The sequence below is a fragment of the Crotalus tigris genome, unplaced genomic scaffold (genome assembly GCF_016545835.1).
Source record: "Crotalus tigris isolate CLP2741 ecotype Arizona unplaced genomic scaffold, ASM1654583v1 scf7180000018831.1652172, whole genome shotgun sequence".
Lineage (NCBI taxonomy): Eukaryota > Metazoa > Chordata > Lepidosauria > Squamata > Viperidae > Crotalus > Crotalus tigris.
In genome coordinates this window covers 96,409-115,485 of record NW_024097221.1, presented here as the reverse complement: position 1 = coordinate 115,485, position 19,077 = coordinate 96,409, and the positions used below count along the sequence as shown (strand labels likewise).

Here is a 19,077-nt window from a genome sequence, read left to right as displayed (position 1 = left end):
AAAGCACCCTTGGGACTACCATAGTGAATAAACATTCCCATGCAAATTCATTTTGTTTGCTCTAAAATTACTGACAGAGAAATGTACTCAAAGTCCTAGTAGTTTTGCATCTTGTGGGAACAACAATCCTCATCTAAACTGTACATGAGGACTTGGTGTAGCCAGTTTGGTGTAGTGGTTAAGGTACCAGACCAGAAACTGGGATTCTGTGAATTCTAGTCCACCTTAGGTACAAAACCAATTGGATAACCTTGGTCAAATCACTTTCTCTTAGTCTTAGGAATGAGGCAAATTACTCCTGAAAAATCTTGCCAAGAAAACTGCAGGGACTTGTCCAGGCAGTCTCTAAGAACTGGACACAATTGAACATATCTGGTAAACTGAAAATATCTGAATATGGGAAGACTGAGATGAAGTTGTTTTGTACTATAATTAAAAACAAAACTGTGCCAAATGAAAAGTTTACTAGAGTAGAAATGTTTTTGAAATTTCTCATGGGACTGACCTCAATTGTGAATATTCTTTTACAAAGCTCCTACAATTTGATATCCAAGCATAAAGTTTTTAAGAATCCATATTTTTTAAAGAGAGGAAAAATAAGATCTGAATGCAATTGTTAGAATAAGCAGAGAACTTGGTATATTCATATCTATTCTACTTCAAAAGAATTCAAGTGAATCAACAGGATAATAATAATAATAATAATAGTAGTAGTAGTAGTAGTAATAAATAGGATTTTGCTATCCATGCCACTGAAGCAGAAAATAAACTGAAAAAAGAGGCTTTACTAAAATTTGCAAAATATTTGAACATGGCAAATCTTTTCCTTTTTCTCTTTTCACAAATTAACTTTCCTCACAATATTGAGGACTACTTCAAGAAATACATAAGTAAATTTATTTTTAACATCTATACCTATGCTAATCAGATACTAAGTTAAGTCATTGTTATGGTATAGCAAAGAAGAGAAAAGACAAAAATTAGCTATTCTTTCAGTTCTTATAATAAACAGATCAGGAAACTCTGAGAGTAAATTCAAATCTCCCACCAAAATCATATTTTGGTGATATTGTGTTTTCCCTTTTTTAACTCATTTTTCCTTGTACAAATAGTTTATTATTTTCTTTCTCTGTTTTAGGTCTAAAACAAATCACAGTTCACAGTTTTACATGAACAAACAAATTCTGATTTCCTTAAAACCTGAATTATAAACAGAATCAAACAGTGCCTCCCGATCCTGATTCACAAGGCAAACGCAAATCAATAAATGGATAAATTATGTTTGATAGAAATCAAGGAGGTGAAGAGTGAAATGCAAGCTAAAGGATTCTTAAGACTCATTCATATAGTCTTAAGTCTTAGTTTGATATTATGTTCTAAGCTAGATCTATGTATTTGGCTTTGAGCGAAAATGTGGTTTGAAGTATATCGGCATAAAAGCAAAACAGAAAAAAAATAGCAGACTGTTCAAATGCAAGAATTACACTATCATTATCTATTAATATTTTAAATAAGTATGCCCATCTTACAACATTATGAAACAAAACTATTCATAATCATTATAAAAATCAGTGAAATGATTGATCCCAAACATTATTCATTTGCGCAACAGCAATAGCACTTAGACTTATATACTGATTCATAGTGCTTTAGAGCCCTCTCTAAGCTGTTTACAGAATCAGCATATTGCCCCCCAAAATCTGGGTCCTCCTTTTATTGACCTCGGAAGGATGGACGGCTGAGTCAACCTTTTTCCAGTCAGAATCGAACTTCTGACAGTCAGCAGAATTAGCCTGCAATACTGCATTCTAACCTCTACGCCACCACAGATGTGGCTGCGCTCCGAGTTGAGTGGGCAGTCACCTGAGTGGGTGCTGGCAAATCCTGTGAGACGTAGGTCTGCGCTATGCAGGCTCTGATCCACCTGCCTATGGTGGAAGAAGATACCTTCTTTCCCATAGTTGATGGTTGAAAGGACACAAATAATGCTTCAGTCTTTCGGAAAGCCGAGGTGCGTTTCACGTAGAAACACAGTGCTCTCCGTACGTCTAGCTTGTGCCATCTGTGTTCTAGCCTATGTTTGGGTCTTGGACAGAAATCAGGAAGCGTAAGTTCCTGAGATCTGTGAAAGATGCTATTTACCTTCGGGATGAAGGTCGGGTCTGGTCTAAGAACGACCCTGTCTTTGAAAAAGGTACACAGATCCTTCCTTACTGACAGTGCTGCTAGTTCTGAGATTTTCCTTGCTGAAGTAATTGCCACAAGGAAAGCTACCTTCAGTGATAGGTGATGGAGTGAGCATGTTTCAAGAGGTTCGAAGGGTGCTGATGTCAAGGCTAGAAGGACCTTAGGCAGGTTCCAGGACGGGTACCTGTGTATGACTGGGGGCTTTGTGTTAGATGCCCCTTTTAAAAAGGCATTAATCGCTGGATGTTGTGCTAGGGAAGTTAAGTTGTCGCAGGAGAGTACAGTTGAGAGGGCCGATATCTGTCTGCGGATAGTATTGACTGACAGGCCCTTATTAAGACCCTCCAATAGGTAATCTAGGATATTGGGTATAGATACTGCGGTCGGGTCTAGGTGAAGCGAAGCGCACCACCTACAAAATCCCTTCCATGTAGCGTCGTAAATCCTATTAGTGGACGCTCTTCGTGATGCCTGTATGATCGATATCACCCCTGCAGAATAAGATTGTTTAGTTAAGCTTTGCCGCTCAAATGCCAAGCGGCTAGTTGTAGCCACTGGGGGTCTGGGTGTACGAGCTTGCCCTGACTGAGTTTTACCCTGTCCGGGGGAATCCTCCACGGAGGTGATATCGAAAGGTCCACGAGGTCGGCAAACCACGGGCGCCGTGGCCAGTGAGGGGCAATGCAGACCATTTCTGCGCCCTCCACGATCATCTTGCGTATGGTTGCCGGTATTAGTGGCAGCGGTGGGAAGGCGTACAGGAGTTGCGCCGGCCACCGGCACCTGAGAGCATCCGTTCCCTCCGATCCCGGGGACGGGAATCTGGAGAAGAACCTGGGGAGTTGTGTGTTCTTGTGGTTGGCAAATAGATCTAGGTGCGGTTGTCCGAACCTCCGGGAGATCTCCTCGAAGAGAGCCGGGTCCAGACGCCATTCCGACTGGTCCACCTTGGCTCTGCTCAGGGAGTCTGCCTGGGTGTTTGTCTCCCCTGAGATGTGTTCCGCTCTGATGGAACTCACATTGGCTTCTGCCCACCGAGCCAGAGCCAATGCTTCTTTCATTAGTTCCACTGATCTCGTTCCTCCCTCCTTGTTTACATGTGCCTTGGCTGCTACGTTGTCTGTTAGTACGAGGACGTGCCTCCTCGTTACTAGGTGTGAGAAATGGCGGAGGGCCAGGTGTATGGCCCGGAGCTCTAGCCAGTTGATGCTGTGTGACAGGTCCTTCTGTCCCCACTGGCCCTGTGCTATCTGTGTTCCCAGGTGGGCTCCCCATCCGAACAGGCTCGCGTCTGTCGTGAGTGTGACCCTGTTCGGTTCCCTGAATATGCTCCCCTTGAGTGTCGTGGGGGATAGCCACCACTTTAGTGATTTCATCACCTGTGCTGGTACCAGCACACTCCTGTTGGAGGTGCTGAGGTTCCTCCTCTGGTAGGGTAGGAGGAACCACTGCAACTCCCTCGAGTGGAGCCTTGCCCATGGGATGATGCCCATGCAAGATATCATCTTCCCCAGGAGCTTCGAGAGTTGTAGCAAGGGCACTCTCCTGATCCTTTGAATTTGGTGGATTAGCTTGGATATGCTGATCAGTCGCTCCTGGGAAAGGAATACCCTGCACTGTGACGTGTCTATCACCGCGCCCAGGTGTTGCAGTCTCCTTGAGGGAATGAGGTGGCTCTTGTTTAGATTGACCGAGAATCCGTGCCCCTGTAGGGTTCGGATTGTGGTCTTGAGATCTGCCCTTGCTTGTTCCCGAGATCTGGACTGGATCAAGATGTCGTCCAGATAAAACTGGACGCGAACCGGGATCAACCTGAGATGGGCCGCTAGTACAGCTAAGATCTTTGTGAATACCCTTGGTGCTGACGACAGTCCGAAGGGTAATGCCCTGTATTGGTAATGTCGCCCCGCGTAGGTAAATCTGAGGAATTTCCGGTAGCTGGGGTGGATGGGGATGTGTAGGTACGCCTCTGTGAGATCTATTGAGGATAGTAGATCGTCTTCCCTGACGCTGGCTAGTATGGACTTTAGGGAGTGCATCTTGAACCTCCTGTACTTTATGAAATAGTTCAGGCCCTTCAGGTCCAAGATTGCTCTCCACCCTCCTGATGTCTTTGGGATAACGAAGAGGATAGAATAAAATCCTCTTCCTTCCTCTTCCTTTGGTACTTTCTCTATGGCTTGAATTGACAGGAGGTGAGCTATGGCCAAAGTTATCAGCCTTGTCTTGTGTACTCTTCTGGAGATGGGACATCTGATGAACCGGTTTGGAGGGGGAGAACAGAAGTCTAAGGTCAGGCCATGCCTGATCGTTTCCAGGACCCAGGCGTCGGTGGTGGTCTGTTCCCAGACCTCGGTGAAATTTCCTAACCGACCCCCGATGGGTGTATCCTGTTTGGCGTCACTTGGTACGCTTAAAGGATCTGCCTCCCGCTCCTCTATATGGGCGTCTGGACTGGAACTGGCCCCTGGCTCCCGGGCTTTGGCGATCCTGGGTTCGATCCTGTCTCGGGTAGAAGGATCGTGAGCCTCTGGGCCAGTCCCAGGATTGCCCTGATCGAAAGGGCTGCCTCCATTCCCAGGGGCTTCCTGGGCGGGAGCCCTGCCTCCGGAAGTCCTGACTGCCTCTCCTGTCTAACTTCTTTGATGGATGTACTAGGATTTTTTTCTTGTCTCTGCCTTCGCTGACATGTGGATCCAGAATGGAACCAAATAGGGCCTCTCCACTGTATTTGGACGTCGAGAGACGCCATTTGGACCTCAGGTCTGTCTTCCAGTTTTTGAGCCACAGTAGCCTACGCGAGGCCACTGTGGCCGCAATGGATCTTGCCGCATACTTTGTTGCGTACAGTGAAGCGTCAGACATGAACTGAGAGGCCGCGAGGAGTTTGGCCAATGTCTGGTGTACTCTGACCTGGTCTGGAGGCACCGTGCCCTGCAGTTCCCTCAGCCACATGATGCAGGCCCTCGCGAAGAATGATGATGAGGTGGCTGCTCTGGCCGCCCAGGCTGCAGCCATGTGGGAACGCCGGAAGGAGTGTTCAAATTTCTTCTCCTCAGGTTTCAAGACCTCCGCCATGTCTCCTGGAATCGCGGAGGTAGAGAATAATGAGATCAAGGGGTTATCTACAGTGGGAACCTCTAACATGTTAGAGAAGGAGGGAGATAGGTTGAAAAGCTTCCTCTCCGCGCTGTTAGGTGCCGGCGGGCTTGCAAGTGAGGACCATTGTTCCTCCAGCGTGGTCATGAAGACCTCCGCACATGGAATGTACTTGTCCTGTGGGACCTTTTTTGCAAATAGAGGGTTGGCCTCCTTGCTTGTCGATGGCCTCTCATCCTGTACTGATGTTAGGCTGACTGTGGAAACTGCCTTTATCAGGAGTGATTTTAGGAGCGCTGGGTTAAAGAGGCCAGGTGCGGTTTCCTCGTCCTCCGATAGGGGCATGTCTGACATGTCAAGATCTACTGAGTCACCCTCTCCTAGTTGAGAGGAAGATTCAGAGATGTTGGTAGGGGGTGGCCTAGCTCGTCCCTTACGGGGTGTGTGAAAGGCCACGTGCCCTTTGGAAGCCATGAATTGGGAGAATGCATCCTGCATGAATGCCTGAAATTGTGCCGACCATATGTTCTCCTGCGCTTTGTCGCTGGGGTGAGGCGCTGGAGTGTGGTCGGGTGAGGGAGAAGAAGCTGGTGAGGAGGGATTGGAGGAATCTAACTGTTCAGTTTCCCCAGGAGGAGACCAAGTCCTGAGCACTTCCTCGGCAGTAGGTTCTGTGCTGGGTGCCGCCACTGGGACAGGGGAAACCAAATTTGTCCCATTGGCATTGGTTCTCTGTGCCCTGCTAATTTGTCTTTCTAAAGCCAAATGTCTCCTCAAAGCCTCTCGCTCAGCCGTTTTAGACAATCACTTAGTAGACAATCACTTAAATATGAGCCAGCAGTGTGCTGCAGCTGCCAAAAAGGCCAACACAGTGCTAGGCTGCATTAACAGAGGGATAGAATCAAGATCACGTGAAGTATTAATACCACTCTTCCATGCCTTGGTAAGGCCACACTTGGAATACTGCATCCAGTTTTGGTCACCACGATGTAAAAAAGATGTTGAGACTCTAGAAAGAGTACAGAGAAGAGCAACAAAGATGATTAGGGACTGGAGGCTAAAACATATAAGGAACGGTTGCTAGAATTGGGTATGTCTAGTTTAACGAAGAGAAGGACAAGGGGGGACATGATAGCAGTATTCCAATATCTCAGGGGCTGCCATAAAGAAGAGGAATTAAGCTATTTTCCAAAGCACCTGAAGGCAGGACAAGAAGCAACGGGTGGAAACTAATCAAGGAGAGAAGCAACCTAGAACTAAGGAGAAACTTCCTGACAGTGAGAACAATTAATCAGTGGAACAGCTTGCCTCCAGAAGCAGTAAATGCTCCAACACTGTAAGTTTTTAAGAAGAGACTGGACAGCCATTTGTCTGAAATGGTGTAGGGTTTCCTGCCCGAGCAGGGGGTTGGACTAGATGACCTCCAAGGTCCCTTCCAACTTTACTACTATTACTAGACTGTCCCTTCTGAGTAAGGTGCTTTGTTTTAGCTTTCTTCTTCCCCCCCACCTCTGATTCAGAGGATCTGCGTTTTCGCTGCTGCTGTGGGGGGGACAATTGAGGGACCTGTGTGACTGAATACGAGACATTGTCTGCCATTGTGCCAGACACCCCGAGTAGGAAGTGCCTGGGATGGGGGAATGAGGTACGCAGATCAGAGGCAGATGCTTGGGACTGTGCCCTCCTCTGCCTATACAAACACTGGCCGGACAGACAGGATTCTTTGGACAGAAGATCCTGCCAGGCAGTGACTAAAGGCCACTATAGGAACAGTTAGGGAAGAATATTCCTCCTCACCTCCTCACCTAGTCCAGACAAGGTGCAGTTTATATCTCTCTCTCTCTCCCCCAGTCTGTGGCTGTGGCAACAGACCACGATAGGAAAACGGTTCTTTTTGCTTTCCCTCTTCCTTCCTCTGTCTCAATTTCCTTGGGTAACCTCAGATCCTTGCAAGGGAAAAAACCCTTTGTTTGCCGGAAAATGGAGTCCGGGTGATGGCCCCGCCCCCAAGGGGAACCGGCGGGAAGATCAATTTCCAAAATGGCGAATGGGGAAGAAGCCACGCCTCCCAATGGAAGCCCGGATATCCACGAGGTTCAAAAACAATGGCGGATCCTGATTTTTGCAATCAGGAAGACTCCTCTAGTCATGAGGGGGCTGCGCCTTTCCTCTGGATAGAAGGAAATTCAGCGCCGGCTTTGCTCTTGCCGCGTTGTCTATCGCGCCGCTCAGCTGATCGCAGCCGAGCGGCGACCTGGTTTGCCGCTTCCCGCGCGGCTCAGCTGTTTCGCGCCGAGCGGCGCTCAGCTCCCTCGGCCAGGCTGCTCAGCTGTTGGGAGGGCCCGGGGGGCTACGCGCAACCCGGTGAGATCCCCCGCGCCAAACAGCTGCTCGGCGGGCCGGAAGAAAGGGCGAGCGATCCGGCCCGTTCCGAGCCTCCCCAGCTAGCCCCACTCACGAGTCCGCCAATCCTGGCTGCCTCTCTCAGTTCTAATCGTTGCCAGGAAGTTTCTCTTGCAAAGGGAAGAAGAGGGGATTCCTTTTTTCTGTTCTCTTTGAGTTTAAATTCGTTTGGTTCTGAGAGCTGCCTCTCGCACTTGTACCAGGCTTCGAGACTGAGTCAAAACTGGGGTCACGCCCAAAGGAAGGGGTGTGGCCGAAGTTTTTACCCAGTCTGCCAGGCAGGAAGGCCGTCATAGAACCCATCCATTTGGATTCTACAGTCATCCTGCTGGAGAAAAGTGCAGTTCTTGTGAATCAGGTACACAACAACTAATACTAGGTACACCTAGTAATATATACTTCTCTGCTCACTATATTGCCTAAAGAGATTCACAAATATTCACGACTACATTATTCACAACCATTTTCACATATCTAGAATCACTATTCAGAATATTAATGCATATTGAGCTACACTTAGTTTTAAAAGCAAAGTCTGAATTCTCAGAATATTTATCCTTACATAAATTGATTTTTCAGCAGAGGTCCTGAAAATCAGGGTAAGAGAAGTGATGGAATACATGGGCTAAATTTTGACTTAATACACTAGCTGGCACCTTTAGCCAGGGCAGCCTACTTTACAATGTTTTCTTTCTTTCACTCTACATGGCAGGCGCACACAATCAACACATATAAATTGTATATAGTACTGTATTCTATCATTTTAATGTCTGGCTTTTTAGTTTTCTTTAGAAAAGTTCATTCCAGCCAAGCAGGGAAGCAGATGCATTAAAATAATGAAACTTCTCCAAATCTTATTCATGTTCCGGATAGACTGCAAACTTCCAGTCCCCTGTTTATACAAACATGCATATCCTTCTTGAGCATATGTCACTGTTTTATCTCCATTTCTGTTAAAAATAAAATATGAGGTCTTCCAAAGTAGTTGTAAGGAAAGAATAGAAAACACGGAAATAGCTGTACTTTTACACGAAGTTAAGAAGTAAGAGTGAAAAGAATGCATGTCTAAATCAATTAATTAATAAACCTATTATTTAGGAGAAAAAAGCCCAAATATGATTTCAACTAAAACTAGTCTGATATGGGCAGATCTCTCCAAAGTGATATCCTGCAGGCATGTCAGTCATGTTATCAGAGAATTCTGCTAAGTGTAGTCTAACATATCTGGAGACACAAACTTGGGAAAGACTAAACCAGAAAATTCAGGATTTTTTTTTTTTTTTTTTTGCTTTTACTGAGTCTTGTGAACAAACTGAAAATTCGTGACAGATGAAAGGGTTGTTATCTTCAGAAATATACTGGTTGGTAACATTTAGCTTAGCCGTTTCAATGATGACATCTTACATTTGGAATCTCCTGCCCCCAGCAATTCAAGATGCACCTCGTTAACATTTTGCATCTGTTGGTGGTTGCCAATATTTTCTGTTATATTTGTTATTTTAAATATGCCTATTTTTAAAAAATTCCATTTGTCTCTTTGTGTGACTTAGATACAGGGAGAAGATAAATGCATTTTAATACCGTAAAATAAATAAATCATTACGTTATGCCAAGAAACTAAGCCAGTGAAGAAAACAGTGAAGAAGATGCACAATATTCAATGTACTGCCAAGATGGTTGCACAGTACATTAGTAACAAGAGTCAAAAGCCGAGTTAAAAGATCAAGGCCCAGTTGAAGATGTTCATTAAAAACTAGTATGAATTTCAATATATGCAATTGAAAAAATGAGACAACCTCCTTTCCTGAGTTTTACCTTATACCTTTGAGATTAAAAAAAGAGAGGGCTCCAAGTTGAATTGTACCTACTCTGATTTTGTTGTAAGTATATGGCAGTATATACATTAATGCAAATTGTTGCAGTCATGGTAGACAGGTTTATGAAAATGCCAATATAGTACATATGGTAGCTATTTTTTTTTAAAAAATGCAATTTCTATGTTTGGAATTACCAGGAACTGGAAATATAACTGTTGATATGATATAATCTATGGTCCGACTATATTTGGAATATTGTGTAAGTTCTGGTCACCACATCTTTAAAAAGTTTTACATATTGTACAGCAGTAAAAAATAATAAAGATGAAATCGACATTATTAGGTGCTTGGAACAACTCCTCTATTAAAAATAGCTACAACAATTAGAACTTTTTAGTTTGAAATGAAGGAGAAAATGGAAGACATAACAGACAGGCACTGATAATGGAAAGTTCTTCATTCATAGTGTTTGAATTTCTAATCATTCTTTAAAATTAAATGCAGATAGATTAAGAAAATGTTTTCATTCAGCCTAGATTTAAACCAGGGAATTTTCTAATAATTGTGGTAATTGTCCCAACTGGATGATTTTAAAAGGAGATTAAAGATGTTGAAGGGGATTAGGCTATGAATATCAATTGCTCTTTACCACCTCCTGAATCATAGAGAGCTTGCCAAACACACTGGTTGTTGGGAAGAAGCATTAAAGTAGAATTCCAGGCTGGTCAGCTTCCCAAGTGGTCCTCTAGTCCAGGCTGGTCAGCTTCCCAAGTGCCTTTGTTTGGCCACTGTGAGACAATGAATCCTGGATTCATGAATCCTGGATTTCATGGAAGGATGCCTCTTTTTATATCCTTGATGGAATTAAGTAATTGAAGGATTGAACAAATAATGAAGAGTTAGGGAAACAAACAAACAAACAAAGTTAAGGAAACAAATAACTATTTCAAAGATGAGAGGTTATGGCAGAGTATTTAGGTACTTTCTTTTCTCTATTATTCAGATGATAGTCTTCTTCAAAGGTGCTAAAATTTAATTGTAAAGAGAGAAAGATACATGTTAACATGTTAACTTATTAAAAACCTGGTCAAGGTAAAAAGTAGCAAAGGAAAAATACAGAACGTGATTCCTTCTTCCAAAACTTCTGCTAGTTTCATCTAGCATCTTAACTCCTGAAGTGAACGTAAAGAGTTGAAATTGAATCTACTGAAGATGAATAGGGAATAGCAGTGCTCTGAGAATGATGCTTCCTGAGACAGATAGAGGGGGAACATCTTTTTCTGATCATATGAAGAATCAAGAACTCAATGGTCTTCTGACACCTTCTTGCTCCTGAATGGGGGTGGGGTGGCTTAAAATCATTTTTCTAATTATCTGCAACATATTCTTTTATATAAACTGTTCCCTTTAAAAACAAAGGAGATTTTTCTTGCCATGACACTCCTAGTATTTTTTAAGAAATAATGAATGCTAAATGGGATTGCTTTTAAAAGACAACTTCCAAAGTACTGCCATCTCCTATTAAGCACAGTCTGTCATTAAAGTAGTTGTTACTTGGAATCAGGCCTTCAAATCAGGTGATAGTTTTTATCTTGATACTTATGAATATCTAACACAGTTGCTTGTTTTCATCAATATGCCTACATCCTATTCGTAGAAGGATATCTACAGTAATAAATCTGACAAACCTAGGTTGCACAAATCTGGATAAACACTAGATAGTAGCAGAGAGATACAGAAAATAATAATGTCTTGCACATGTGTCAAATACTCTATAATTTATTACTGAAAAATGTATTTTCCACATAAATAAAAAATAAATTTTTTAAAAAATAAAAAAATTGAAAAATGGACAGATTTAAATCATCACAACTATATGATAGATGCTTTCACTTGTACTTTATTTTTTCTATTGGTGAATACATAGAGTTCCAAGTTGCTTTGTATTCTCATAACTCAACATGCATACAATTTTTTTTCTGCTATTGTACTATCCATTACATCTTTTGATTCAACTTTTTGAAATATGTTTTTGTCAGAGAGGAATGGTAATCTTGTCTTTCAATTGGGGGGGGGGAGAGAGAGAGAGAGAGAGAGAGAGAGAGAGAGAGAGATAGCTTACATCATCTTCCAAATGAAGTGCTTTGACTCACCTCTCATGGTAAAATGCATTAAGCTCAGGCCCAAACCTTTGCCAAATATCATTATTGATAAGGGTAACAAATGTAAAGTAATGCGTAAATCTTCTCCCATGCTGACATCAGCACAAATCCCTGGAAAACAGGTTAGACATTCTGCTTGCCTGTTAATAAGCCACATCTCTTTTTACATTAAAATGCTGTGGGAGATTGCAACATTATTAAGTGTTAGGGCCTAGACTAGAGTATATTTTTGCATACCGATTACTTAGCACTGAACTCAAAGGTTCACAGAACATATTTTGAAAGATTAGTTCATACCTTTTACCTCCATGCTTACATACCTCTAATATAAGTAATGTTATTTAGCTAATGGAAACTTGAAAATTTCTAGAAAATATTTCTCTTTTTAAAGCTGTGAACCTAAGGAAAAGGGAATCCTAAACATTTTTTTTTTCAAATTTGGGTGCAACCCTAAATAAGTGTGCTAACCTGCTTTCATTAGGAAGACTATTGGTTCTTAACACAGAGTGGCCTGTTAAGAATTAATAACTAGGAGTTAGCTGAAAATATTCCTCTACATTTAAAAAAAAAAAAACTAAGAATGCCTGGTGAATTTACTGCCCCCCCCTTTTAAAAATCTTTCACAGAAAAAAAAAGAGAAAGTAGTTTGTTACTTGAAGAGTGTAGAAAAAAGTAAGAACACCTTGGAGAGGAACAGAGTCTCCGTGAAGACCAAACGTGGACTTGTAGCTTTGAGTATATTTTCATTCAAGCACATTTTAAGAAGTGCAAAACATAAAATGCTTTAAAGCCCTAAATCCCATCTGATTCTACCAGGATTTCTTCTAGGGAAGTGCTATTCTAAAATGCATACGCAGGTCATATAGAGCAGTGCTTTCTCAATTGTGATGTGCATACTCTGAAAGTACCCACTTCTCCAGAAGGCTAATTTTACTTCCTTTCTGTTAATATTTCAACAACTAGTTAAAAGCAAACCCACCCAGACTTCTGCTTCCTGAACATGAGTCTGCATATCTCTATCTATATAGCTCAGTGTCCTTCTAAGCTGAGACCACTCAAGGATGGGTAAAAAGGCTAGACCCAGAAAGTGATGTTTACCCTAATATTCTGTCTCAAAATATGGCGGGCAGCAGAAAGCACATTGATGGACAGCCTGAAATGATGTCCTTTGTGCTGGCAATTCTGTGGTTCTAATTTTGCTGGTTTCTTATGGGTTTCAGCCTTCAAACTGATTACTCATCTCTTCATCCATTTATTAGTCCACTTTTGGCTGCTTGGGACACAGGAATTCCAGTCTCCACAGCCATTTTTTCCCCTTTTGAATAAGTTGGTTGACTGATTAAAGCAGTGGTTCTCAACCTGTGGGTCGGGACCCCATTTGGGGTCAAACGACCATTTCACGGGGGTTGCCATACAACGCAGTCCGCCATTTTTTCCCCTTTTCCTTAGCTGTGCTACTCCCTTTTATTCTATTGGTTTTTGAAAGCCAATAGAATAGACTCTCTTGAATAGAGTCTAATTCTACTGGCTTTCAAAAGCCAATAGGAATTGACCAGGCTGTCTCTGCCCTGCTGAGCCCGCCAAAAGTCCCATTCTGCAAACAGTGCTGCACCAGTTGAGTAGTCCTCGACTTATGACCGGTTGAGTAGTCCTCGATGGGGGGTCGCAGCATTAAAAAGGTTGAGAACCACTGGATCAAAGCCTTGAAAATGACCAGCCCATGCCTCATTTAATGTGTACAACTGAAAGTATAATAGTACTTAGCTCCTCTAGTTTTGTAATCTGCCAGGTAAAATTCCTTTCCATTCCTATTGTTCCCAGGAAGGAACTACCTGATCACTACTGAACCCCATATTACATTCTTAGGGTGATCTTCAGCCCCACACCAATCCACAGAACTTCTTCAACTTCCAATTCTTCTACAGGACTCCCCCAGTGGCTGAATCTTGGCTTGTCAGATCCTGACACCCACCAGATGGCAGCGAAGCAATAAAAAACTGAACTCATTGCTGCCACCCTGAAACCAGTAGGTAGAACAATTGACTTGTCAACCAACAGTTTTAAGTAACTTTTTTTTAAAAAAAAGTTCCATTGGTTGACCTACAGAAAACTCAATTCTTTTTTTATAAAGAAAAATAAAAATGCAGTCTGTAGTATAATCAGAAAATTGTGCATGACAAATGAAGGAGGTTTTTCACATGCTGGATAGCATCTGGATGGGGCTGGATTTTTACTGAGGGAACCACCAATCATCACCCTTAAAATGGTATATGCTAAAACTTTATGGAAGCAGCTGAGCAGTAATTCATTCCAAATGTGCAACAAGGATTATCTTGTGTGGGTAGCAACATTTAAGATATTGGCTTTAGGATAGAAGGGAAAACTAAGAAAGTAGATACACAAAAGGTATTGATTTAAAATCCTCTTCATTTACTAAGCAATGTTGCTACTTGTTACACAATGTGAAACTTGATATTATACACTGGTTTCATAGCATTCCTTTAAAGTTTGATATAAATAAAATTATACTCCATTAGCTACTCTATATTGTGGGGCAGAGATTTGAAATATAAAGAGTTAAATAAATAACATAAACTAAAAATAAGTCATAATCCTCAAGCTCTCATTCCTCCTAAAGTAAACAAAAAACAATGAAGCATTGGCCTGGAACTTGTCACAGAAAGGGAAAGAGGAAAACAAACCAAATTCAGAAGATAGAATAATCAGTATAGCTAGCAGTTAATTCACACTGAAATTTTTTCAGTTTTTTTCAATGGATTATTTTTCCAGCTCATTTGTACTCCCCCAAATTATTCTTAAATAAATAATTTGTTTCTCTGCAAAAGCTGTCTTTGGAAAACAAGGTAACCCAGCTATAAGTCCATGGCCAACATTATGGTTCCTCAAAGAAAATGTTAACGTAGTTATTTCATATTATTTCATAAGAAACAGATTCCTAAATAGAGATTTTAACAGACTAAATTGCACAGACACAGTGCATACTATTTGTACCTTCAGATAACCTGAAGGGTCTATATTGCAGACAGTCCATAAAGGAATGCATGGATGGAAAGGATAAGTATTTTTATTTATCTTATAAGACACACAAGGTCAGAGGGAGCACAGGAAGGCTGTATATACTTCTAAGGGAGATGGATGAAAATTCTTTAATACCTTGACTGTATACAGGAGATTCCTGAGTTCTCTATAATATTGATAATCAAAGCTATGGGAAGCTATTTCTTCGGAAAATTCAATAACTATTTTACATCAGTGTTTTGTTCTGTAATTCTTTCTAAACTATTCTACTCAAAATAATATTTGAAACTGTGCAGTTGTAGACACATCCTACCTTTAAAAGTGAAACCATATATAAGATAATCCATTTCCATTTATCCTATAGTTTTATGGTTATCAGAGGTTCTCCAGCAGTTATTTGTTCTCTAAATAGCTGAGCTTCAATAAAAACATTTGTGTGTGTGTTTGTGTGTGTGTGTGTATGTATGTTCAGAAAATTTGAACAATACATTTGCTCAACCATAGACACAAAGAGTTGTGGTGGCGCAGAGGTTAGAATACAGTATTGCAGGCTAACTTTGACCACAGTCTGGAGTTCAATCCTGACTGACTCCAGGTTGACTCAGCCTTCCATTCTTCTGAGGTTGGTAAAATGAGGACCCAGATTGTTGGGGGCAATATGCTGGCTCTGTAAACCGCTCACAGGGAGCTGTAAAGTGCTATGAGATATATACAGTATAAGTCTAAGTTCTATTGCTATTGCTATGGACATTTCATCTGAAAGAGCTATACTTGGGTCCAGAGATCTGCCAACTAATTATGACCTCTTTAAGGACTAACTTCCCTAATTGTACGAGCGTTTTTTTCCTTCCCTATGGTTACGAACTGATTGGAGAACCGCAAATTTCTGATACTTCCTTCCTTCAGAGCAGCAACTGCAACATGAGAAAAGTAAAAATGAGAAAAACGTTCTTATTAATTTAATGAGAAACCTGTTCCCTATTATATACTTCATGTCACCAGTAATGTATTGTGATACATGAGTTTTCTTAAGCTGAAAAAAAAAGTCTTACTGAGAGCATGATCAGCTGGAGTCAATTATATTTTTATGGAGTTCATAAAACAAGTACAGGAACAGCAGTTGTAAACCTGTATGGTTACCTAGACTTTTGAATTCTACATCGTATGAAATAGCTCACAAGAACAAGATCGAACTGCTATATGAGTATTTAACAGTTATTTCCTAGAAATATCATTAAGAAAATAACTTCTAAAACAATTAGTTATACCAGGCCTTCATTTATTCTACATTATTATTTTATTTATAATTCACTTTTCTCCTGTGGAAATAGTTACTATTTAGTTACCCCAGAAGTGAAGTACAGCATGTATTGTTTTAGACAGATATGTCATAATATTTGATACATCCTTCACAATTAATTTGTGTTAATGGCCTTTACATTAAGCACATTAAAATTCTACCCCATATTAATTATATTTGTTTCTAATTTTATGGTGATTTATTGCCCTGATTTTGTGTACCTTTGCATTCTATTGTGCATTTATTGGATAAAAGTATTCATGTGATTTGATTTCAGGTTATTACTCTAAGAAGAGAATGCCATTAAGTTTCCATTTTTCTTGCTAGTCAAAGGTGGGTGAGACCTTCAGTTTAAAATTTATCTAAAGCGTGGAATGTGGAAAAAGCCACATTCTTGTTTACTGGCCCTATGATCTGGTCTTAGAATGAGCAGAGATACATGCATGCTTTTATTTTTATTTCAATTTACAGAATGGGAGATAAAGAACAAATCTGTACTATTTCTCCACAGGATAACGGCAACTCTAATATTACATAATCAGGATGTTACAGATACAACTGGTAGAAATGAATGTGCCAAATATGAGCTTAGCATCAAACAAATTCACTAACATCACTAACACACATCTTGTACCAGACACGCCAGAGACATAAGATATATCACTATACATCATGTGACAAGAATTCAAAGTCATATGAATATTTCCAAGACAGGACAAACCCATCAGGTCAATGAGAAGGGGTGTGCTAGGTGTCCCATCCAGTAAGGAATGTCATCAGACGACATTTTTTGCCACAGTACCCACTCCGGCCTTGTCCTTATTGGCCTTCTGGAAAGGCTTGAAGTCCAGTGGTTACATTGTTAGCATGTTGGACTGCAGATTTTTAAACATGCCTTTAAATAGGTTTTACTATTTTTTGTTGTTACAATTTTGTTTATTTTTATATTGATTTTATGTTTCTAATGCTGCAATCTACTCAGAGTCATGCATGTGGAGCAGCCATATAAATTCAACAAACAAATACATAAATATTTGAGCATCCTTCTCAGCTGCTTGCAACTGTCTAGAGGGAGTTGCAATTCTCATTTTGAGAACCCCTAGTCTAAAGCACTGGTATGCTTATTCTATTTGACCTAATTAAAAAAAAATAAAGTTCCCTAATTTGGCATTCTCCATTTGTGAACTCCAACTTTTAACATTCCGATACCTTGGTCCTTTTGTTTGGGAACTCTAAAGCCTGTAGTCCAATTCAGGCATAAGGAGAGCATAAGTTATGGAAAATAAGCATTTATTGCCATTAATTAGTGTTGTATTTCTTTGGCTACACATTGAAATAAAGACTACAGAAAATCCTTCACTTTGTTTAGGTCAAAGAGAAACTCTTGTGCCAATGGCTATATTAAGCACATTCACTGATGAAAAAAGAGCTAAGTAGACATGATGCTGAACACACTATTAAAAACAACATCAGCTTTATTTTTAATGGAATTGCAAACATAAGGCTGAGGGGTGGACAGAGGCAGGGTTTAAGTCAATTATCCTCTGTGGCAATTTCACAATACTTGGAGAAAGTAAAAGATATGTCCTATTGGCACCATCTGAATTTATTTCTTAAGGTTACAGTTACAAAAGGATGAGATTTATTTAGGATCATAGCTGGGAAGAGAGGCATTCCTCCTTCCTTCTTTAGTGGAGTTTGAAGAAAACAGTCCTTTTATTTCTATTAAATAGAAAAATCTTTCATAAGAAGCGTTATGGTCATTTTAGCCCTAGTCAATAGCCATCCACCTAATAACCAATTAGAATCAGGGCTGTTATTAGTTACGTTACTTTTTAAAAAAAATAATTGATTTTTTTCAAAAACCTCATGGGTTGGTGAAGGGGTAGTCACTAAATTTATCTTTTAACCTTTTCAGCTTCTCCATAGCTTCTGCTATCTCCCTTCTTTGACAGTGGTAGGACTTTGTGGGTGTGGGGTAAAAGAAAGCCCATGGTAGTAACTTAGAACAGTGGCCCCCAACTTTTTGGCATCAGGAACTTGTTCCGTGGAGAGTTTTTCTGCAGAGCAGAGACAGCATGGTTTTGTGTGCTGCCTGCATCCCATAGATGGTGCTTTACTTGTTTGCGCAGCCCGGTTTCTGGCATGCCACGTCCCTGTGCCAATTCATGGATCAGGAGTTGCGGGCCCTGACTTAGAATATATTCTGGCCATTCCTTTTTTATACTTGATGATTTTGGAGCATAAAGACTTGAGTTTGGGATCTGATGAAAACATTACAAGCAGAAGAATGCTACAGAGCAACTGCATCTGTGTCAACAGAGATTGAGAGATTATCTGGATGGGGGGGTGGAGCCAGGAGAACATCTAATTTCAATTTCTGTGTGAGTCATGTTTTCTTTAGTAAATCATGAACCATGAACACTGAAAAACAAAGCATTTATTTTTCCCACATTATTAGTCTCTGCTTATGAATCTGACTAAAACAAATGGGGTTGTAGTAGTCTCTTAGCATGTACATTATGGTCCTGGAAAGGATGTTCTAGGAGCTATATTCCTTTATGGATCTCCTTCTTCTGAAATTTACAATCACAAAATTGTCCATTACCATTAATTTTACCAATAGCATTCCATTAATCTAAAGGAAAAAAGAAGGCATCTGGAGAGGTCTGGAAATCACAGGAGTGCAAGCCTTCTTTTTTTTCCCTAATATATCTTCTGGCTTAGGTGGAGCTGTTTCTTTGACCTATTACCATAATATAAGATTGCTCAGCTAGTTTACTGTGTAGTTCATAATCACTGAACCCATATATTTTGGAATGCTATTTCTTCCACTTTATATGAACATTCCCTGGGTTCCATTTCTGTTGAAGACATCCTTCTTTTATCCCCTGATATGGGACAGTGATTTTTTTTTTTTGCATTTTACATATGAATGTTTTTATTACTAAGAAGAACTGATGGCAAGCGGAGCAAGGCAGTCATAGAATGGATCCCATATGGTAAAAAGCGCCCACGAAAGACACTTAAAATAAGATGGATCAATGACATCAGCAAATATTGCAGGGCC

At 40.8% G+C, this 19,077-nt stretch overlaps 1 protein-coding gene across 12 annotated transcripts in view; it reads right to left on the bottom strand.

Annotated features, from left to right (window-relative positions):
• The window catches only part of ANO1 (anoctamin 1), a 166,204-nt gene that overhangs the window by 92,691 nt on the left and 54,436 nt on the right, over positions 1–19,077 (bottom strand). The window contains exon 1 of one of the 12 annotated variants that reach the window (XM_039356885.1): positions 11,660–11,681. The exons of the other annotated variants lie outside the window; for them this stretch is intronic. Within the exon in view, the coding sequence (XP_039212819.1) occupies positions 11,660–11,678 (19 nt within the window). The 5' untranslated portion in view covers positions 11,679–11,681. Of the gene's footprint in view, positions 1–11,659; positions 11,682–19,077 lie in introns of those variants that run through there. 12 annotated transcript variants of the gene reach the window in all.